The 25,988-nt window shown below is 37.1% G+C and overlaps 1 protein-coding gene across 1 annotated transcript in view; it reads right to left on the reverse strand.

Annotated features, from left to right (window-relative positions):
* LOC128643009 (centriolin) overlaps positions 1-25,988 on the reverse strand; it is an 86,122-nt gene that overhangs the window by 17,304 nt on the left and 42,830 nt on the right. The window contains exons 5-6 of the mRNA XM_053695930.1: positions 12,573-12,759; positions 11,488-11,681 (exon numbers count right to left, since the gene is read on the reverse strand). Of these exons, the coding sequence (XP_053551905.1) occupies positions 11,488-11,681; positions 12,573-12,759 (381 nt within the window). The remainder of the gene's footprint in view (positions 1-11,487; positions 11,682-12,572; positions 12,760-25,988) is intronic.

Consider the following 25,988-nt stretch of genomic DNA (forward strand, 5'->3'; position numbering starts at 1 on the left):
TGCTGGTCTGTACTGTACGTGTCTGTGCTGGTCTGTACTGTACGTGTCTGTGCTGGTCTGTACTGTACGTGTCTGTGCTGGTCTGTACTGTACGTGTCTGTGCTGGTCTGTACTGTACGTGTCTGTGCTGGTCTGTACTGTACGTGTCTGTGCTGGTCTGTACTGTACGTGTCTGTGCTGTACTGTACGTGTCTGTGCTGTACTGTACGTGTCTGTGCTGTACTGTACGTGTCTGTGCTGTACTGTACGTGTCTGTGCTGTACTGTACGTGTCTGTGCTGGTCTGTACTGTACGTGTCTGTGCTGGTCTGTACTGTACGTGTCTGTGCTGGTCTGTACTGTACGTGTCTGTGCTGGTCTGTACTGTACGTGTCTGTGCTGGTCTGTACTGTACGTGTCTGTGCTGGTCTGTACTGTACGTGTCTGTGCTGGTCTGTACTGTACGTGTCTGTGCTGGTCTGTACTGTACGTGTCTGTGCTGGTCTGTACTGTACGTGTCTGTGCTGGTCTGTACTGTACGTGTCTGTGCTGGTCTGTACTGTACGTGTCTGTGCTGGTCTGTACTGTACGTGTCTGTGCTGGTCTGTACTGTACGTGTCTGTGCTGGTCTGTACTGTACGTGTCTGTGCTGGTCTGTACTGTACGTGTCTGTGCTGGTCTGTACTGTACGTGTCTGTGCTGGTCTGTACTGTACGTGTCTGTGCTGGTCTGTACTGTACGTGTCTGTGCTGGTCTGTACTGTACGTGTCTGTGCTGGTCTGTACTGTACGTGTCTGTGCTGGTCTGTACTGTACGTGTCTGTGCTGGTCTGTACTGTACGTGTCTGTGCTGGTCTGTACTGTACGTGTCTGTGCTGGTCTGTACTGTACGTGTCTGTGCTGGTCTGTACTGTACGTGTCTGTGCTGGTCTGTACTGTACGTGTCTGTGCTGGTCTGTACTGTACGTGTCTGTGCTGGTCTGTACTGTACGTGTCTGTGCTGGTCTGTACTGTACGTGTCTGTGCTGGTCTGTACTGTACGTGTCTGTGCTGGTCTGTACTGTACGTGTCTGTGCTGGTCTGTACTGTACGTGTCTGTGCTGGTCTGTACTGTACGTGTCTGTGCTGGTCTGTACTGTACGTGTCTGTGCTGGTCTGTACTGTACGTGTCTGTGCTGGTCTGTACTGTACGTGTCTGTGCTGGTCTGTACTGTACGTGTCTGTGCTGGTCTGTACTGTACGTGTCTGTGCTGGTCTGTACTGTACGTGTCTGTGCTGGTCTGTACTGTACGTGTCTGTGCTGGTCTGTACTGTACGTGTCTGTGCTGGTCTGTACTGTACGTGTCTGTGCTGGTCTGTACTGTACGTGTCTGTGCTGGTCTGTACTGTACGTGTCTGTGCTGGTCTGTACTGTACGTGTCTGTGCTGGTCTGTACTGTACGTGTCTGTGCTGGTCTGTACTGTACGTGTCTGTGCTGGTCTGTACTGTACGTGACTGTGCTGGTCTGTACTGTACGTGTCTGTGCTGGTCTGTACTGTACGTGTCTGTGCTGGTCTGTACTGTACGTGTCTGTGCTGGTCTGTACTGTACGTGTCTGTGCTGGTCTGTACTGTACGTGTCTGTGCTGGTCTGTACTGTACGTGTCTGTGCTGGTCTGTACTGTACGTGTCTGTGCTGGTCTGTACTGTACGTGTCTGTGCTGGTCTGTACTGTACGTGTCTGTGCTGGTCTGTACTGTACGTGTCTGTGCTGGTCTGTACTGTACGTGTCTGTGCTGGTTTGTACTGTACGTGACTGTGCTGGTCTGTACTGTACGTGTCTGTGCTGGTTTGTACTGTACGTGACTGTGCTGGTCTGTACTGTACGTGTCTGTGCTGGTCTGTACTGTATGTGCTGGTCTGTACTGTACGTGTCTGTACTGTACGTGTCTGTACTGGTCTGTACTGTATGTGTCTGTGCTGGTCTGTACTGTACGTGTCTGTGCTGGTCTGTACTGTACGTGACTGTGCTGGTCTGTACTGTATGTGTCTGTGCTGGTCTGTACTATATGTGTCTATACTCTGTACACAACTCTCTTCATTATATTGTTGTACTACGCCTTTGTTTATAGCGCTGCAGAATCTGCAAATAACCGATAATAATAATAATATGTGTCTGTGCTGGTCTGTACGGTATGTGTCTGTGCTGGTCTGTACTGTATGTGTCTGTGCTGGTCTGTACGGTATGTGTCTGTGCTGGTCTGTACGGTATGTGTCTGTGCTGGTCTGTACGGTATGTGTCTGTGCTGGTCTGTACGGTATGTGTCTGTGCTGGTCTGTACGGTATGTGTCTGTGCTGGTCTGTACGGTATGTGTCTGTGCTGGTCTGTACGGTATGTGTCTGTGCTGGTCTGTACGGTATGTGTCTGTGCTGGTCTGTACTATATGTGTCTGTGCTGGTCTGTACTGTATGTGTCTGTGCTAGTCTGTACTGTATGTGCTAGTCTGTACTGTATGTGTCTGTGCTGGTCTGTACTATATGTGTCTGTGCTGTATGTGTCTGTGCTAGTCTGTACTGTATGTGCTAGTCTGTACTGTATGTGTCTGTGCTGGTCTGTACTATATGTGTCTGTATTACTCATCTGTACATCATGTATTTGATAAACTACTTAAATGCAACACTTCATTTTGAAGTTTTTATACTTATACTAAGGTACACACACAAACACATATTTATATTAACTTCACATTCTCTTAAATTACCGTTTTGATATTTATTTGTTTATTTTTCCTTACAGCTTTTTGCTAAAGCTTTGGCACACAACTCTCTTCATTATAACATTAGTAGGGATATTTAAAATGTGCTGTTTGCAATGCATTTTTAAAAGTGTTGGAATGGTTGTACTTACCTTTCACACTTCTGCTAAGCCGAATGTATGCATTTCACACTACTACTAAGCTGCACTTACACATTTCACACTTCTGCTAAGCCCTATTTAAGCATTTCACACTACTGCTAAGCTGCACTTACACATTTCACATTTCTGCTAAGCCCTATTTACGCATTTCACACTACTGCTAAGCTGCACTTACACATTTCACACTTCTGCTAAGCCCTATTTAAGCATTTCACACTACTGCTAAGCTGCACTTACACATTTCACACTTCTGCTAAGCCCTATTTACGCATTTCACACTACTGCTAAGCTGCACTTACACATTTCACACTTCTGCTAAGCCCTATTTAAGCATTTCACACTACTGCTAAGCTGCACTTACACATTTCACACTTCTGCTAAGCCCTATTTAAGCATTTCACACTACTGCTAAGCTGCACTTACACATTTCACACTTCTGCTAAGCCCTATTTACGCATTTCACACTACTGCTAAGCTACACTTACACATTTCGCACTTCTGCTAAGCCACACTTACACATGTACTTCTGCTTAACCCTTATGCATTTCACACTTCTGCTAAGCCCTACTTACACATTTCACACTTCTGCTAAGCCCTATTTACGCATTTCACACTACTGCTAAGCTGCACTTACACATTTTGCACTTCTGCTAAGCCACACTTACACATGTTGTACTTCTGCTAAGCCCTACTTACACATTTCACACGTACATATTACCCTACTTACATTTTGCAATACAATAGATGACAACTTAATATGCAGATTTAACCACATATAAAATACTTCTTGGAACCTTGGCTGGCTACTAATTATCTAACAAACTTGTCAGTCTTCACAGTACATTTAAGTTACCAGTTACTACTACTATTCTCAGAGCACTGAATTTTACTCATTTCCAAGAATGTGTCCTCTGTAGGAAAAAATTAAAAATAAAATGCTATCTGTGGCATAAGAATAAAGTACAGCTCATTCACACATGAAAAAGAATGGAGACTCCAGACTGGTGTGAACGTGCACAAGGGGACTCCAGACTGGTGTGAGAGCGCACAAGGGGACTCCAGACTGGTGTAAGCGCACAAGGAGACTCCAGACTGGTGTAGGCACACAAGAAGAGTCCAGACTGGTGTGAGAGTGCACAAGGAGACTCCAGACTGGTGTGAGAGCGCAAAAGGAGACTTCAGACTGGTGTGAGAGCACACAAGGAGACTTCAGACTGGTGTGAGAGCGCACAAGGAGACTCCAGACTGGTGTAAGCGCACATGCAGCAGCACAGCAAGCATTGTCATAGGCACACAATTAGTATTTTAGTGCTACATGTCACACCAAATGCATCCTACTTGTGGTGCTCCACTGCACGTTCCACTGGCGCTGTCTGAGCATAACAAAGTGACAGAGAAAACATATAATCACACCCAACAGAAGTCAGAACGCTCTGTGGCACAATATAATAACCTACAATCTTTTGTCTATTTAGTGGCTTTGTCTACAAATGCTAAGTTTACTCATTTAAACCTTAAAAGGGACAGTTTACATAAAATTGTCTCCCCTTTAATTTGTTCCCAATTATCCGTTTTACATGTTGGAGTGTATTCAATTGTTTACAAATAGCTGATTTGCCTTTATTTTGGTATTTGAAATATCTGATTTTGCTTGTGATATTCCTACCTATACTGACAGTTTCTATATATGTTATTATCAAGCTTTGTAAACACAGCCAGCAGAAGAAATTACACTTCCAGTGGGGAGTGGGAGACATAAAGTTCTAACATCTACATAATGTGTCATTTTTTGGTAAATTAATTCCAATAGTCTGTTCACAATGTTTTGCTCTTCCAGAGGTTTCTGTCAGATTATTTTTGGATTTTTTTTTATCTAGGAATTATAATCACATATTATTGGTTTTAAATTTCTCAAAGATGTTATAATATGCCCCTTCTTCACAGCAAAATGTTGTAAAATAAACATACAGAGTTGAGAACTAGACCTTAAGGGAACATAATCAGAAAAGGGAAATTTATGCTTACCTGATAAATTGATTTCTTCTATGATACGACGAGTCCACGGATTCATCCTTTACTTGTAGGATATTATCCTCCTGCTAACAGGAAGTGGCAAAGAGCACCACAGCAGAGCTGTCTATATAGCTCCTCCCTTGACTCCACCCCCAGTCATTCGACCGAAGGTATAGGAAGAAAAAGGAGAAACTAAAAGGTGCAGAGGTGACTGAAGTTTTAAATCAAAAAATATAATCTGTCTTAAATTGACAGGGCGGGCCGTGAACTCGTCGTACCATAGAAGAAATTAATTTATCAGGTAAGCATAAATTTACTTTTCTTCTATAAGATACGACGAGTCCACGGATTCATCCTTTACTTGTGGGATACAATACCAAAGCTACAGGACACGGATGAACGGGAGGGACAAGACAGATGGTTAAACAGAATGCACCACTGCTTGAAGAATTTTTCTCCCAAAAATAGCCTCAGAAGAAGCAAAAAAGTATCAAATTTGAAAAATTTGGAAAAGGCATGAAGTGAAGACCAAGTCGCAGCCTTACAAATCTGTTCAACAGAAGCATCATTTTTAAAAGCCCATGTGAAAGCCACCGCTCTAGTAGAGTGAGCTGTAATTCTTTCAGGAGGCTGCTGTCCAGCAGTCTCGTATGCCAAACGGATGATGCTTTTCAGCCAAAAAGAAAGAGAGGTAGCCGTAGATTTTTGACCTCTACGTTTTCCAGAATAGACAACAAACAGAGAAGATGTTTGACGGAAATCTTTGGTCACTTGCAAGTAAAACTTCAAATCACGAACCACGTCCAAGTTGTGTAACAGAGGCTCCTTCTTAGAAGAAGGGTTAGGACACAGAGAAGGAACAACAATTTCCTGATTAATATTCTTATTAGTAACAACCTTAGGAAGGAATCCAGGTTTGGTATGCAAAACCACCTTATCGGAATGGAAAACAAGATAAGGCGAGTCGCATTGCAATGCAGATAGTTCAGAAACTCTTCGAGCCGAAGAGATAGCAACTAAAAACAGAACTTTCCAAGATAGAAGCTTAATATCTATGGAATGCATAGGTTCAAACGGAACCCCTTGAAGAACTTTAAGAACTAAATTCAAACTCCATGGCGGAGCAACAGGTTTAAACACAGGCTTGAGTCTAACTAAAGCCTGACAAAACGACTGAACGTCTGAAACATCTGCCAGACGCTTGTGCAGTAAAATTGATAAAGCAGATATCTGTCCCTTTAGGGAACTAGCTGATAAACCCTTCTCCAATCCTTCTTGGAGACAGGACAAAATCCTAGGAATCCTGATCTTACTCCATGAGTAGCCTTTGGATTCACACCAATAAAGATATTTATGCCATATCTTATGGTAAATATTCCTAGTGACAGGCTTTCGAGCCTGAATCAAGGTATCTATGACCGACTCAGAGAATCCCCGCTTAGATAAAATCAAGCGTTCAATCTCCAGGCAGTCAGCCTCAGAGAAACTAGATTTGGATGCTAGAACGGACCTTGAATGAGAAGGTCTGCATACCAAGTCCTGCGTGGCCACGCAGGTGCTATCAAAATCACCGAAGCCCTCTCCTGTTTGATTCTGGCAATCAGACAAGAAAGGAGAGAAAATGGTGGAAACACATAAGCCAGGTTGAACGATCAAGGTACTGCTAGAGCATTTATCAGTACTGCTTGAGGATCCCTTGATCTGGACCTGTAACAAGGAAGTTTGGCATTCTGACGAGATGCCATCAGATCCAATTCTGGTGTGCCCCATTGATGAATCAATTGTGCAAACACCTCCGGATGGAGCTCCCACTCCCCCGGATGAAAAGTCTGACGACTTAGAAAATCCGCTTCCCAGTTCTCCATTCCTGGGATATAGATTGCTGATAGATGGCAAGAGTGAGTCTCTGCCCATCAAATTATTTTGGAAACCTCTATCATCGCTAGAGAACTCTTTGTTCCCCCTTGATGATTGATATATGCTACAGTCGTGATATTGTCCGACTGGAATCTTATGAATCTGGCCGAAGCCAGCTGCGGCCACGCCTGAAGCGTGTTAAATATCGCTCTCAGTTCTAGAATATTTATTGGAAGGAGAGCCTCCTCCTGAGTCCACACACCCTGTGCTTTCAGGGAATTCCAGACTTCACCCGAGCCCAATAGGCTGGCGTCCGTCGTCACTATGACCCATGCTGGCCTGCGGAAACACATTCCCTGGGACAGATGATCCTGTGACAACCACCAAAGAAGAGAGTCTCTGGTCTCTTGATCCAGATTTATCTGAGAAGATAAAATTGCATAATCCCCATTCCACTGTCTGAGCATGCATAGTTGCAGTGGTCTGAGATGCAAGCGAGCAAACGGAACTATGTCCATTGCCGCTACCATTAGTCCAATTACCTCCATACACTGAGCCACTGACGGCCAAGGAATGGAATGAAGAGCTCGGCAGGTGGTTAAGATCTTTGATTTTCTGACCTCCGTCAGAAAATTTTTCCATGTTTACCGAATCTATCAGAGTTCCCAGGAATGGAACTCTTGTGAGAGGGATAAGTGAACTCTTTTGTACGTTCACCTTCCACCCGTGAGATCTTAGAAAAGCCAACACGATATCCGTGTGAGATTTGGCTAGTTGGTAAGTTGACACCTGAATTAAGATATCGTCCAGATAAGGTGCCACTGCTATGCCCCGCGGCCTTAGAACCGCCAAAAGGGACCCTAGCATCTTTGTGAAAATTCTGGGAGCTGTGGCCAACCTGAAGGGAAGAGCCACAAACTGGTAATGCTTGTCCAGGAAGGCGAACCTGAGGAACTTTTGATGATCTTTGTGGATAGGAATGTGAAGATATGAATCCTTCAAATCCACGGTGGTCATATATTGACCCTCCTGGATCATTGGTAAAATAGTCCAAATGGTCTCCATCTTGAAGGATGGGACTCTAAGAAATTTGTTTAGGATCTTGAGATCTAAAATCGGTCTGAAGGTTCCCTCTTTTTTGGGAACCACGAACAGATTGGAGTAAAACCCCTGCCCCTGTTCTGCTTTTGGAACTGGGCAGATTACCCCCATAGTATATAGGTCTTCTACACAGCGTAAAAACGCCTCTCTTTTTGTCTGGTTTACAGACAACCGTGAAAGATGAAATCTCCCCTTTGGAGGATAATCTTTGAATTCTAGAAGATACCCCGGGCCACAATTTCTAATGCCCAGGAATCCTGAACGTCTCTTGCCCAAGCCTGAGCGAAGAGAGAAAGTCTGCCCCCCACTAGATCCGGTCCCGGATCGGGGGCTGCCCCTTCATGCTGTCTTGGTAGCAGCAGCGGGCTTCTTGGCCTGTTTACCTTTATTCCAGGTCTGGTTAGGTCTCCAGACAGACTTGGATTGAGCAAAATTCCCCTCCTGCTTTGTGGCAGGGGAGGAGGAAGCGGGACCACCTTTGAAGTTTCGAAAGGAACGAAAATTATTCTGTTTGGCCCTCATTCTATTTGTCTTATCCTGAGGAAGGGCATGGCCTTTTCCTCCAGTGATGTTGGAAATTATTTCCTTCAGTTCAGGCCCGAATAGGGTCTTACCTTTGAAAGGAATAGCTAAGAGCTTAGATTTTGATGACACATCAACAGACCAGGACTTAAGCCATAACGCTCTACGCTCCAAAATGGCAAAACCTGAATTCTTTGCTGCTAATTTAGCCAGTTGAAAAGCAGCATCTGTAATAAAAGAATTAGCTAGCTTGAGAGCCTTAATTCTATCTAAAATCTCATCCAATGGGGTCTCAACCTTAAGAGCCTCCTCAAGAGCCTTGAACCAAAAAGCAGCTGCAATAGTTACAGGAACAATGCACGCTATAGGTCGCAGAAGAAAACCCTGATGAATAAATATTTTCTTTAGAAGACCCTCTAATTTTTTATCCATAGGACAACTGTCCTCAATAGGTATAGTTGTACGCTTAGCTAGGGTAGAAACAGCTCCCTCCACCTTAAGGACCGTCTGCCACGAATCCCGAATAGTGTCAGATATGGGAAACATTTTCTTAAAAGTAGGAGGGGGAGAGAACGGAATGCCTGGTTTATCCCATTCCTTAGTAACAATGTCCGAAATCCTCTTAGGGACCGGAAAAACATTAGTGTAAGAAGGAACCTCTAGATATCTATCCATTTTACACAATTTCTCTGGAGGAATTACAATAGGGTCACAGTCATCCAGAGTCGTTAAAACCTCCCTGAGTAACAAGCAGAGGTGTTCAAGCTTAAACTTAAAAGCCATCATATCTGAGTCTGTTTGAGGGAACATCTTTCCTGAATCAGAAAGCTCTCCCTCAGACAGCAATTCCCCTACCCCCAATTCAGAGCATTGCGAGGGTACATCGGAGATGGCTAATAAAGCGTCAGAGGGCTCAGCATTTACTCTCATACCGGACCTACTGCGCTTCCCCTGCAAACCAGGCAGTTTAGATAATACCTCTGTGAGGGTAGTAGACATAACTGCGGCCATATCTTGCAGGGTGAAAGAATTAGACGCACTAGAAGTACTTGGCGTCGCTTGTGCGGGCGTTAAAGGTTGCGACACTTGGGGAGAAGTAGTTGGCAAAACCTGATTCTCTTCTGACTGAGAATCATCCTGAGAGATACTTTTATCAGCTAAAATATGTTCTTTGCAATGTAAGACCCTTTCAGTACATGAGGGACACATTTTAAGTGGGGGTTCCACAATGGCTTCTAAACACATGGAACATTGGATTTCCTCAATGTCAGACATGTTAAACAGGCTAGTAATGACCACAACAGGCTTGAAACCACTTTATTTAGTGAAAAAATAACAATCTTAAAAAACGGTACTGCGCCTTTAAGAGAAAAAAAGCATACAATTTTTCCAAAACTGCTTAAAAACAATCAAATTGTCCCAATTTTTATGGTAGAAGCACCCCAATGCTGCAGCAAAGTTTGCCCCACAAGGAAAGGAATACTTAACCCTTACAGAAAATGCTCAACGTTTATTTCAATAAAAAGCACCCCCTGCACCTCGCCACAAGCTCTGCTGTGGCGCCTACTTGCCCTCGGGGGTCTTTAAAACCGGGTTAAACCTTCGTTTTGGCCCAATACAGCTCACAAAGGCCCACCGGATCTGGAGCTTGCTTGAGAAAAACAACTGCGCAACTGAGGCATGAAAATAGGCCCCGCCCATCTCACTCGATGCCTCACAGCCCAACTTAACCGCACCAGAGCGGTCTAAAAACCTAGCCATGTGGGTTCATAAACCCAGAAATGAAGTCATGTGCACCCTTATTAAATAAAGCATAAAAAAATGTCTATCCTTTAAAAACGTTAACTGCACTCCCAAACATGTAAACGTTTGCCCACAAACATTCAAACATCAGTGTCAACCATTTTTATATAGCCCATATATGCAAGCTCAGTAATACCCCTCTTTATACTTAGGATTACTGTTTACCCTCTCCCTCATGGGGATACTGTCAGCCAATTCTGAAATAACACAGTCTCTCCAGAAAAAAATGACTGAACATACCTCACTGCTTATAGCATGAAAAACGTTCCACACACTGAAGTTTCTTAAGTACTCCTCAGCTTCTGTGAGAACTGCTCCGGATCTTAGTGACAAATGCTAAGATCATCAGCCTCCAGGCAGAAGTCTTCATCCATCTGCTGCCTGAGAGTAAATAGTACACACCGGTACCATTTAAAATAAAAAACTCTTGCTTGAAGAAAATAAAAACTAACATTTTATCACCTCTTTCACTTTACCCTTCCTAGTACTTAGAGTAGGCAAAGAGAATGACTGGGGGTGGAGTCAAGGGAGGAGCTATATACACAGCTCTGCTGTGGTGCTCTTTGCCATTTCCTGTTAGCATGAGGATAATATCCCACAAGTAAAGGATGAATCTGTGGACTCGTATCTTATAGAAGAAAGAAAACTTTTGGGTTTCAAATATATTTCTATCATCAAATTTGCTTTATTCTCTTGGTATCCTTTGTTAAAGGGGAGCAATCGAGATAGTTCACCTCCTAATAATTTCATTAATTTCAATGATCTATCTATGCAAATCTAATGATCTATAACCAAATCAGTAATGGTCTGATATAGCTGGAAACTAATCTGAGAATGTATTATTCTGAAATAAAACCTGTGATTTAAATTGATTTCAATCGGTCTTACTGACTAGTGAATTAAACCGTGATTTAAATTGATTTGAATCAGTCTTACTGACTAGTGAATTAAACCGTGATTTAAATTGATTTGAATCGGTCTTACTGCCCAGTGAATTAAACTGTGATTTAAATCAAATTCACCCTGTTGGGAAGACAATAAAGGAAAACCAATTTTACAGTACACTGTCCCTTTAATACTTTACATCAATAGCATATTTACTTTTAACTTGATTGTTCCATTGTTTAGCCTCTTTATCAGAAGTTTACCTTGTATTTTACTTATTTCTCTACAACAGCTGATAATGCAGATGCACAGCCCGCCCCTCAGGTAAACTCCGCCTCTATATATATTCACCAACAGCTGATAATGCAGATGCACAGCCCGCCCCTCTATATATTCACTAACCCGGAGCATGATTGCCAGAGGAACACTTACAATTTCATTTTTGGTCTCCATCTCGCGCTCGAGCTCTCTGTAGCTCTTCTTCTGTTGTACAGTTTCCTGCTTTAAGGATTTGTTCATCTCATCTCTGCGCTGCAGCTCGCTGGTCACATTAGCTTTCTGGTTTTCCAGCTCTTCTATTTCCTTTTCCTTTCTCTCCATGTCTCTCTCCAGCTTTTCTATCTCTTCTGTAATTATAAAAGTGTTGCTCAGCAGTTCTTTCCGCTACTGCTCACTGACTGACAGGCACTTCCCGCTGCTGCTCACTGACTGACAGGCACTTCCCGCTGCTGCTCACTGACTGACAGGCACTTCCCGCTGCTGCTCACTGACTGACAGGCACTTCCCGCTGCTGCTCACTGACTGACAGGCAATTCCCGCTGCTGCTCACTGACTGACAGGCACTTCCCGCTGCTGCTCACTGACTGACAGGCACTTCCCGCTGCTGCTCACTGACTGACAGGCAATTCCCGCTACTGCTCACTGACTGACAGGCCCTTCCCGCCCCTGCTCACTGACTGACAGGCCCTTCCCGCCCCTGCTCACTGACTGACAGGCCCTTCCCGCCGCTGGTCACTGACTCTCAGGCACTTCCCGCCCCTGCTCACTGACTGACAGGCACTCCCCGCTCACATTAGCATTATACATATCCCATATGTAGTGTAGGTTTATTTTACCTCACATTAGCCTTATACATATCTCATATGTAGAGTAGGTTTATTTTCCCCTTACATTAGCCTTATACATACTCCCATATGTATTGAAGGTTTATTTACCCTCACATTAGCCTTATACATATCCCATATGTAGTGTAGGTTTATTTTACCTCACATTAGCCTTATACATACTCCCATATGTATTGAAGGTTTATTATACCTCACATTAGCCTTATACATACTCCCATATGTATTGAAGGTTTATTTTCCCCTTACATTAGCCTTATACATACTCCCATATGTAGTGTAGGTTTATTTACCCTCACATTAGCCTTATACATATCCCATATGTAGTGTAGGTTTATTTTACCTCACGTTACCCTTACCACATGGTTTATAGACACCAGAAAGCTCCTACATTACCTATATTAAACCTGTTGTGGGCCTCTTCTCTCTCCTGGTTTGTTACTGGCTGCCCATCCAGAGAGTTTAGTGACCGTAGGTGAAAGATAGTGAAGAGTCGGTAATGAGGTAAGTTTGCAATCGGGTTGTCGGCCAAGTGCAGTGAACTCAAGTCTTTTAATAGCTTTAGACGAGACACATCTTGAAGCTACAACCAAATAAATAAAAGATTTGTTGACAGAAGACATAAGACTGGTTATAATAGCGCTAGAGACGTGAGTTTTTGTACTTCATACAGTGCTAACTAGTTTGTTTATGTAGAAAACATCTTATTTCTTGTTATATGCTTTAAGCACGGCAGCCAATGTGTCCTTCTGCACAAAACACATACACAACAAAGCATTAATATATCAGCCTATAGACAAACAGTAGCATCAATATATTAGCCTATAGACAAACACATTAATATATTAGCCTATAGAAAGACAGTAGCACTAATATATTAGCCTATAGACAGACAGTAGCACTAATATATTAGCCTATAGACAAACAGTAGCACTAATATATTAGCCTATAGACAAACACATTAATATATTAGCCTATAGACAAACAGAAGCATTAATATATTAGCCTATAGACAAACAGTAGCATTAATATATTAGCCTATAGACAAACAGAATCACTAATATATTAGCCTATAGACAAACACATTAATATATTAGCCTATAGACAAACAGAAGCATTAATATATTAGCCTATAGACAAACAGTAGCATTAATATATTAGCCTATAGACAAACAGAATCACTAATATATTAGCCTATAGACAAACACATTAATATGTTAGCCTATAGAAAGACAGTAGCACTAACATATTAGCCTATAGACAGACACATTAATATATTAGCCTATAGACAAACAGTAGCACTAATATATTAGCCTATAGACAAACACATTAATATATTAGCCAATAGACAGACACATTAATAAATTAGCCTATAGATAAACAGTAGCATTAATATATAAGCCTATAGACAAACAGTAGCACTAATATATTAGCCTATAGACAAACAGTAGCACTAATATATTAGCCTATAGACAGACACATTAATATATTAGCCTATAGACAAACAGTAGCACTAATATATTAGCCTATAGACAAACACATTAATATATTAGCCAATAGACAGACACATTAATAAATTAGCCTATAGATAAACAGTAGCATTAATATATAAGCCTATAGACAAACAGAATCACTAATATATTAGCCTATAGACAAACAGTAGCATTAATATATAAGCCTATAGACAAACAGTAGCACTAATATATTAGCCTATAGACAAACAGTAGCACTAATATATTAGCCTATAGACAAACAGTAGCACTAATATATTAGCCTATAGACAAACAGTAGCACTAATATATTAGCCTATAGACAAACAGTAGCACTAATATATTAGCCTATAGACAAACAGTAGCACTAATATATTAGCCTATAGACAAACAGTAGCACTAATATATTAGCCTATAGACAAACACATTAATATATTAGCCAATAGACAAACACATTAATATATTAGCCTATAGACAAACACATTAATATATTAGCCTATAGACAGACACATTAATATATTAGCCTATAGACAAACACATTAATATATTAGCCTATAGACAAACACATTAATATATTAGCCTATAGACAGACACATTAATATATTAGCCTATAGACCAACAGTAGCATCAATATATTAGCCTATAGACAAACACATTAATATATTAGCCTATAGAAAGACAGTAGCACTAATATATTAGCCTATAGACAAACAGTAGCACTAATATATTAGCCTATAGACAAACAGTAGCACTAATATATTAGCCTATAGACAAACACATTAATATATTAGCCTATAGACAAACAGTAGCACTAATATATTAGCCTATAGACAAACAGTAGCACTAATATATTAGCCTATAGACAAACACATTAATATATTAGCCTATAGACAAACAGTAGCACTAATATATTAGCCTATAGAAAGACACATTAATATATTAGCCTATAGACAAACAGATGCACTAATATATTAGCCTATAGACAAACAGAAGCATTAATATATTAGCCTATAGACAGACACATTAATATATTAGCCTATAGACAAACAGAAGCATTAATATATTAGCCTATAGACAAACAGTAGCACTAATATATTAGCCTATAGACAGACACATTAATATATTAGCCTATAGACAGACACATTAATATATTAGCCTATAGACAGACACATTAATATATTAGCCTATAGACAGACACATTAATATATTAGCCTATAGACAGACACATTAATATATTAGCCTATAGACAGACGCATTAATATATTAGCCTATAGACAGACACATTAATATATTAGCCTATAGACAAACAGTAGCATTAATATATTAGCCTATAGACAAACAGTAGCACTAATATATTAGCCTATAGACAAACAGTAGCACTAATATATTAGCCTATAGACAAACAGTAGCACTAATATATTAGCCTATAGACAAACAGTAGCACTAATATATTAGCCTATAGACAAACAGTAGCACTAATATATTAGCCTATAGACAAACAGTAGCACTAATATATTAGCCTATAGACAAACAGTAGCACTAATATATTAGCCTATAGACAAACAGAAGCATTAATATATTAGCCTATAGACAAACAGTAGCACTAATATATTAGCCTATAGACAAACAGTAGCACTAATATATTAGCCTATAGACAAACAGTAGCACTAATATATTAGCCTATAGACAAACAGTAGCACTAATATATTAGCCTATAGACAAACACATTAATATATTAGCCTATAGACAAACAGTAGCACTAATATATTAGCCTATAGACAGACAGTAGCACTAATATATTAGCCTATAGACAAACAGTAGCACTAATATATTAGCCTATAGACAAACAGTAGCACTAATATATTAGCCTATAGACAAACAGTAGCACTAATATATTAGCCTATAGACAGACACATTAATATATTAGCCTATAGACAGACACATTAATATATTAGCCTATAGACAAACAGATGCATTAATATATTAGCCTATAGACAAACAGATGCATTAATATATTAGCCTATAGACAAACAGTAGCACTAATATATTAGCCTATAGACAAACAGTAGCACTAATATATTAGCCTATAGACAAACAGTAGCACTAATATATTAGCCTATAGACAAACAGTAGCACTAATATATTAGCCTATAGACAAACAGTAGCACTAATATATTAGCCTATAGACAAACAGTAGCACTAATATATTAGCCTATAGACAAACAGTAGCACTAATATATTAGCCTATAGACAAACAGATGCACTAATATATTAGCCTATAGACAAACAGAAGCATTAATATATTAGCCTATAGACAAACAGTAGCACTAATATATTAGCCTATAGACAGACACATTAATATATTAGCCTATAGACAAACAGTAGCACTAATATATTAGCCTATAGACAAACAGTAGCACTAATATATTAGCCTATAGACAAACAGTAGCACTAATATATTAGCCTATAGACAAACAGTAGCACTAATATATTAGCCTATAGACAAACAGTAGCACTAATATATTAGCCTATAGACAAACAGTAGCACTAATATATTAGCCTATAGACAAACAGTAGCATTAATATATTAGCCTATAGACAAACAGTAGCATTAATATATTAGCCTATAGACAAACAGTAGCACTAATATATTAGCCTATAGACAAACAGTAGCACTAATATATTAGCCTATAGACAAACAGTAGCACTAATATATTAGCCTATAGACAAACAGTAGCACTAATATATTAGCCTATAGACAAACAGTAGCACTAATATATTAGCCTATAGACAAACAGTAGCATTAATATATTAGCCTATAGACAAACAGTAGCACTAATATATTAGCCTATAGACAAACACATTAATATATTAGCCTATAGACAAACAGAAGCATTAATATATTAGCCTATAGACAAACAGTAGCACTAATATATTAGCCTATAGACAAACAGTAGCACTAATATATTAGCCTATAGGCAAACACATTAATATATTAGCCTATAGACAAACACATTAATATATTAGCCTATAGACAAACAGTAGCATTAATATATTAGCCTATAGACAAACAGAATCACTAATATATTAGCCTATAGACAAACAGTAGCATTAATATATTAGCCTATAGACAAACAGTAGCACTAATATATTAGCCTATAGACAAACACATTAATATATTAGCCTATAGACAAACAGTAGCACTAATATATTAGCCTATAGACAAACACATTAATATATTAGCCTATAGACAAACAGTAGCACTGATATATTAGCCTATAGACAAACAGTAGCATTAATATATTAGCCTTTAGACAAACAGTAGCACTAATATATTAGCCTATAGACAAACAGTAGCACTAATATATTAGCCTATAGACAAACAGTAGCACTAATATATTAGCCTATAGACAAACAGTAGCACTAATATATTAGCCTATAGACAAACAGTAGCACTAATATATTAGCCTATAGACAAACAGTAGCACTAATATATTAGCCTATAGACAAACAGAAGCATTAATATATTAGCCTATAGACAAACAGTAGCACTAATATATTAGCCTATAGACAAACAGATGCACTAATATATTAGCCTATAGACAAACAGTAGCACTAATAAATTAGCCTATAGACAAACAGTAGCACTAATAAATTAGCCTATAGACAAACAGTAGCACTAATATATTAGCCTATAGACAAACAGTAGCACTAATAAATTAGCCTATAGACAAACAGTAGCACTAATATATCAGCCTATAGACAAACAGATGCACTAATATATTAGCCTATAGACAGACACATTAATATATTAGCCTATAGACAAACAGTAGCACTAATATATTAGCCTATAGACAAACAGTAGCATTAATATATTAGCCTATAGACAAACATTAGCACTAATATATTAGCCTATAGACAGACACATTAATATATTAGCCTATAGACAAACAGTAGCACTAATATATTAGCCTATAGACAGACACATTAATATATTAGCCTATAGACAAACAGTAGCACTAATATATTAGCCTATAGACAAACAGTAGCACTAATATATTAGCCTATAGACAGACACATTAATATATTAGCCTATAGACAAACAGATGCACTAATATATTAGCCTATAGACAGACACATTAATATATTAGCCTATAGACAAACAGATGCACTAATATATTAGCCTATAGACAGACACATTAATATATTAGCCTATAGACAAACAGTAGCACTAATATATTAGCCTATAGACAAACAGTAGCACTAATATATTAGCCTATAGACAAACAGTAGCATTAATATATTAGCCTATAGACAAACAGTAGCACTAATATATTAGCCTATAGACAAACAGTAGCACTAATATATTAGCCTATAGACAAACAGTAGCACTAATATATTAGCCTATAGACAAACAGTAGCACTAATATATTAGCCTATAGACAGACAGAAGCATTAATATATTAGCCTATAGACAAACAGTAGCACTAATATATTAGCCTATAGACAAACAGAAGCATTAATATATTAGCCTATAGACAAACACATTAATATATTAGCCTATAGACAAACAGTAGCACTAATATATTAGCCTATAGACAAACAGAAGCACTAATATATTAGCCTATAGACAAACAGAAGCATTAATATATTAGCCTATAGACAAACAGTAGCACTAATATATTAGCCTATAGACAAACAGTAGCACTAATATATTAGCCTATAGACAAACAGTAGCACTAATATATTAGCCTATAGACAAACAGTATCACTAATATATTAGCCTATAGACAAACAGTAGCACTAATATATTAGCCTATAGACAAACAGTAGCACTAATATATTAGCCTATAGACAAACAGTAGCACTAATATATTAGCCTATAGACAAACAGTAGAACTAATATATTAGCCTATAGACAAACAGTAGCACTAATATATTAGCCTATAGACAAACAGTAGCATTAATATATTAGCCTATAGACAAACAGTAGCATTAATATATTAGCCTATAGACAAACAGTAGCACTAATATATTAGCCTATAGACAAACAGTAGCACTAATATATTAGCCTATAGACAAACAGTAGCACTAATATATTAGCCTATAGACAAACAGTAGCACTAATATATTAGCCTATAGACAAACAGTAGCACTAATATATTAGCCTATAGACAAACAGTAGCACTAATATATTAGCCTATAGACAAACAGTAGCACTAATATATTAGCCTATAGACAAACAGTAGCATTAATATATTAGCCTATAGACAAACAGTAGCACTAATATATTAGCCTATAGACAAACAGATGCATTAATATATTAGCCTATAGACAAACAGTAGCACTAATATATTAGCCTATAGACAAACAGTAGCATTAATATATTAGCCTATAGACAAACAGTAGCACTAATATATTAGCCTATAGACAAACAGTAGCACTAATATATTAGCCTATAGACAAACAGATGCATTAATATATTAGCCTATAGACAAACAGTAGCACTAATATATTAGCCTATAGACAAACAGTAGCATTAATATATTAGCCTATAGACAAACAGTAGCACTAATATATTAGCCTATAGACAAACAGTAGCATTAATATATTAGCCTATAGACAAACAGTAGCACTAATATATTAGCCTATAGACAAACAGATGCACTAATATATTAGCCTATAGACAAACAGTAGCATTAATATATTAGCCTATAGACAAACAGATGCACTAATATATTAGCCTATAGACAAACAGTAGCACTAATATATTAGCCTATAGACAAACAGTAGCACTAATATATTAGCCTATAGACAAACAGTAGCACTAATATATTAGCCTATAGACAAACAGTAGCACTAATATATTAGCCTATAGACAAACAGTAGCACTAATATATTAGCCTATAGACAAACACATTAATATATTAGCCTATAGACAAACAGTAGCACTAATATATTAGCCTATAGACAGACAGTAGCACTAATATATTAGCCTATAGACAAACAGTAGCATTAATATATTAGCCTATAGACAAACAGTAGCATTAATATATTAGCCTATAGACAAACAGTAGCACTAATATATTAGCCTATAGACAAACACATTAATATATTAGCCTATAGACAAAAAGACACATTAATATATTAGCCTATAGACAAACAGTAGCACTAATATATTAGCCTATAGACAAACAGTAGCACTAATATATTAGCCTATAGACAAACAGTAGCACTAATATATTAGCCTATAGACAAACAGTAGCACTAATATATTAGCCTATAGACCAGTGCTTTCCAAACTGTGTGTCGGGACACACTAGTGTGTCGGCAGCAGTGTGTAGGTGTGTCCCTGCTTCAGCACAATTTATTTTTTTTATTTCTGACTTTCCGCCTGCCTGCTACCCATATCACATGATTGACACGTGATTGATACCTAGGGGGTCACAGATCATCTTAACCTATTGGCGCAGCTCAGTGGGGACTGAAACTATTGCCATTGGCGGCTTTGGCGGCACATTGGCTCCTGACTGCACGTGTAGTCTCCTTAAATGGCTCGTGACTGCATGTGTAGTCAGTGAGTGGGACAGCAGTGTGTTTGCAGTGTGGGCAGTAGACAATCAGACTCACCGAGCTCTGAGGGCGGCAGCTTAAACGCTGAGCTGAAGTCAGAAGTCAGTGGGATTTTTTTGCAGCTAGCTCCCAGTAGTGCATTGCTGCTCCTGCTCTTGATATATGGATAGGAAGTGGAAGCTTAAAAATGCTTGATGATGAAATGTGAGTGTCTTTATCTAATATTACACCAAATATTCAGAAACCGTGTTCATCCCATCAACCTCATACATCCCATTAAAATAGTAAGTAGTTATTGGTGTTATTAAACTTTTTTTAAATTCTTGCACATACATACTGTTACTTGTACATAAATTATATAATAACTAAATGTATTTACGTGTCCATATCTCTTAAAACAAGTTAGTTTTGCTTGTACAATTGAATTACTGTGTCGCGAACTGATGTAGGTCTAAAAAAGTGTGTCACCAACATTAAAAGTTTGGAAAGCTCTGCTATAGACAAACACATTAATATATTAGCCTATAGACAAACAGTAGCATTAATATATTAGCCTATAGACAAACAGTAGCACTAATATATTAGCCTATAGACAAACAGTAGCATTAATATATTAGCCTATAGACAAACAGTAGCACTAATATATTAGCCTATAGACAAACAGTAGCACTAATATATTAGCCTATAGACAAACAGTAGCATTAATATATTAGCCTATAGACAAAAAGACACATTAATATATTAGCCTATAGACAAAAAGACACATTAATATATTAGCCTATAGACAAACAGAAGCACTAATATATTAGCCTATAGACAAACAGTAGCACTAATATATTAGCCTATAGACAAACAGATGCATTAATATATTAGCCTATAGACAAACAGTAGCACTAATATATTAGCCTATAGACAAACAGTAGCACTAATATATTAGCCTATAGACAAACAGTAGCACTAATATATTAGCCTATAGACAAACAGTAGCACTAATATATTAGCCTATAGACAAACAGTAGCATTAATATATTAGCCTATAGACAAACAGTAGCACTAATATATTAGCCTATAGACAAACAGTAGCATTAATATATTAGCCTATAGACAAACAGTAGCACTAATATATTAGCCTATAGACAAACAGATGCACTAATATATTAGCCTATAGAAAAACACATTAATATATTAGCCTATAGACAAACAGAAGCATTAATATATTAGCCTATAGACAAACAGATGCACTAATATATTAGCCTATAGACAAACAGATGCACTAATATATTAGCCTATAGACAAACACATTAATATATTAGCCTATAGACAAACAGAAGCATTAATATATTAGCCTATAGACAAAAAGTAGCACTAATATATTAGCCTATAGACAAACAGTAGCACTAATAAATTAGCCTATAGACAAACAGTAGCACTAATATATTAGCCTATAGACAAACAGATGCACTAATATATTAGCCTATAGACAAACACATTAATATATTAGCCTATAGACAAACAGTAGCACTAATATATTAGCCTATAGACAAACAGATGCACTAATATATTAGCCTATAGACAAACAGAAGCATTAATATATTAGCCTATAGACAAACAGTAGCACTAATATATTAGCCTATAGACAAACAGTAGCACTAATAAATTAGCCTATAGACAAACAGATGCACTAATATATTAGCCTATAGACAAACAGATGCACTAATATATTAGCCTATAGACAAACAGTAGCACTAATATATTAGCCTATAGACAAACAGTAGCATTAATATATTAGCCTATAGACAAACAGTAGCACTAATATATTAGCCTATAGACAAACAGCAGCACTAATATATTAGCCTATAGACAAACAGTAGCACTAATATATTAGCCTATAGACAAACAGTAGCACTAATATATTAGCCTATAGACAAACAGTAGCACTAATATATTAGCCTATAGACAAACAGTAGCACTAATATATTAGCCTATAGACAAACAGTAGCACTAATATATTAGCCTATAGACAAACAGATGCACTAATATATTAGCCTATAGACAAACAGTAGCATTAATATATTAGCCTATAGACAAACAGATGCACTAATATATTAGCCTATAGACAAACAGAAGCACTAATATATTAGCCTATAGACAAACAGTAGCACTAATATATTAGCCTATAGACAAACAGATGCACTAATATATTAGCCTATAGACAAACAGTAGCATTAATATATTAGCCTATAGACAAACAGTAGCACTAATATATTAGCCTATAGACAAACAGTAGCACTAATATATTAGCCTATAGACAAACCAGTAGCAATTAATATATTAGCCTATAGACAAACAGTAGCACTAATATATTAGCCTATAGACAAACAGTAGCACTAATATATTAGCCTATAGACAAACAGTAGTATTAATATATTAGCCTATAGACAAACAGTAGCACTAATATATTAGCCTATAGACAAACAGTAGCACTAATATATTAGCCTATAGACAGACACATTAATATATTAGCCTATAGAAAGACAGTAGCACTAATATATTAGCCTATAGACAAACAGTAGCATTAATATATTAGCCTATAGACAAACAGTAGCACTAATATATTAGCCTATAGACAAACAGTAGCACTAATATATTAGCCTATAGACAAACAGTAGCACTAATATATTAGCCTATAGACAAACAGTAGCACTAATATATTAGCCTATAGACAAACAGATGCACTAATATATTAGCCTATAGACAAACAGTAGCACTAATATATTAGCCTATAGACAAACAGATGCACTAATAAATTAGCCTATAGACAAACAGTAGCATTAATATATTAGCCTATAGACAAAAATACACATTAATATATTAGCCTATAGACAAACACATTAATATATTAGCCTATAGACAAACAGATGCATTAATATATTAGCCTATAGACAAACAGTAGCACTAATATATTATAGCCTATAGACAAACAGTAGCACTAATATATTAGCCTATAGACAAACAGTAGCACTAATATATTAGCCTATAGACAAACAGTAGCACTAATATATTAGCCTACTAGACAAACAGGTAAGCATTAATCATATTAGCCTATAGGACAAACAGAAGCATTAATATATTAGGCCTATAGACAAACAGTAGCACTAATATATTGAGCCTATAGACAAAGCAGTAGCACTAATATGATTGAGGCCTATAGACAAACAGTAGCACTAATATTTTAGCCTATAAGACAAACAGTAGCACTAATATATTAGGCCTATAGACAAACAGTAGCACTAATAATATTAGCCTATAGACAAACAGTATGCATTGGAATATATTAGCCTATAGACAAACAGAAAGCTTTAATATATTAGCCTATAGACAGACAGTAGCACTAATATATTAGCCTATAGACAAACAGTAGGCACTAATAGTATTAGTCCTATAGACAAACAGTAGCACTATATATTAGCCTATAGACAAACAGTAGCACTAATATAGTTAGCCTATAGACAAACAGTAGCACTAATATATTAGCCTATAGACAAACAGTAGCATTAATATATTTGAGCCATAGACAAAACAGTAGCAGCTAATATTATTAGTCCTATAGGACATAACAGATGCACTAATATAGTTAGCCTATAGACAAACAGTAGCATTAATATATTAGCCTATAGACAAACAGTAGCATTAATATATTAGCCTATAGACAAACAGTAGCACTAATATATTAGCCTATAGACAAACAGATGCATTAATATATTAGCCTATAGACAAACAGTAGCACTAATATATTAGCCTATAGACAAACAGTAGCATTAATATATTAGCCTATAGACAAACAGTAGCACTAATATATTAGCCTATAGACAGACAGTAGCACTAATATATTAGCCTATAGACAAACAGTAGCACTAATATATTAGCCTATAGACAAACAGTAGCACTAATATATTAGCCTATAGACAAACAGTAGCACTAATATATTAGCCTATAGACAAACACATTAATATATTAGCCTATAGACAAACTGAAGCATTAATATATTAGCCTATAGACAAACAGAAGCATTAATATATTAGCCTATAGACAAACAGAAGCATTAATATATTAGCCTATAGACAAACAGATGCATTAATATATTAGCCTATAGACAAACAGTAGCACTAATATATTAGCCTATAGACAAACAGTAGCATTAATATATTAGCCTATAGACAAAAAGTAGCACTAATATATTAGCCTATAGACAGACAGTAGCACTAATATATTAGCCTATAGACAAACAGTAGCACTAATATATTAGCCTATAGACAAACAGTAGCACTAATATATTAGCCTATAGACAAACAGTAGCACTAATATATTAGCCTATAGACAAACAGTAGCACTTATATATTAGCCTATAGACAAACAGTAGCATTAATATATTAGCCTATAGACAAACAGTAGCACTAATATATTAGCCTATAGACAAACAGTAGCACTAATATATTAGCCTATAGACAAACAGTAGCACTAATATATTAGCCTATAGACAAACAGTAGCACTAATATATTAGCCTATAGACAAACAGTAGCATTAATATATTAGCCTATAGACAAACAGTAGCACTAATATATTAGCCTATAGACAAACAGTAGCATTTAATATATTAGCCTATAGACAAACAGTAGCACTAATAGTATTAGCCTATAGACAAACAGTAAGCATTAATATATTAGCCTATAGACAAACAGTACACTAATATATTAGCCTATAGACAAACAGTAGCAACTAATATACTTACATTAGCCTATAGAGCAAACAGTAGCACTAATATATTTAGCCTATAGACAAACAGATGCACTAATATAAGTAGCCTATATACAAACATAGCACTAATATATTAGCCTATAGACAAACAGTTAGCACTAATATATTAGCCGTATAACAATCAGAAGCATAATATATTAGCCTATAGACAAACAGATGCACTAATATATTAGCCTATAGACAAACAGTAGCATCTAATATATTAGGCCTATAGACAAACAGTAGCACTAATATATTAGCCTATAGACAGAACAGTAAGCACTAATATATTAGGCCTATAGACAAACAGAAGCAGTAAAATATTAGGCCTATAGACAAACAGTAGCACTAATATATTAGCCTATAGACAAACAGTAGCACTAATATATTAGCCTATAGACAAACAGTATGCACTAATATATTAGCCTATAGACAAACAGTAGCACTAATATATTAGCCTATAGACAAACAGTATGCACTAATATATTAGCCTATAGACAAACAGTAGCACTAATATATTAGCCTATAGACAAACAGAAGCATTAATATATTAGCCTATAGACAAACAGTAGCACTAATATATTAGCCTATAGACAAACAGTAGCATTAATATATTAGCCTATAGACAAACAGATGCACTAATATATTAGCCTATAGACAAACAGTAGCACTAATATATTAGCCTATAGACAAACAGTAGCACTAATATATTAGCCTATAGACAAACAGTAGCACTAATATATTAGCCTATAGACAAACAGAAGCACTAATATATTAGCCTATAGACAAACAGTAGCACTAATATATTAGCCTATAGACAAACAGTAGCATTAATATATTAGCCTATAGACAAACAGTAGCACTAATATATTAGCCTATAGACAGACACATTAATATATTAGCCTATAGACAAACAGTAGCACTAATATATTAGCCTATAGACAAACAGTAGCA

The sequence above is a fragment of the Bombina bombina genome, chromosome 12 (genome assembly GCF_027579735.1).
Source record: "Bombina bombina isolate aBomBom1 chromosome 12, aBomBom1.pri, whole genome shotgun sequence".
Lineage (NCBI taxonomy): Eukaryota > Metazoa > Chordata > Amphibia > Anura > Bombinatoridae > Bombina > Bombina bombina.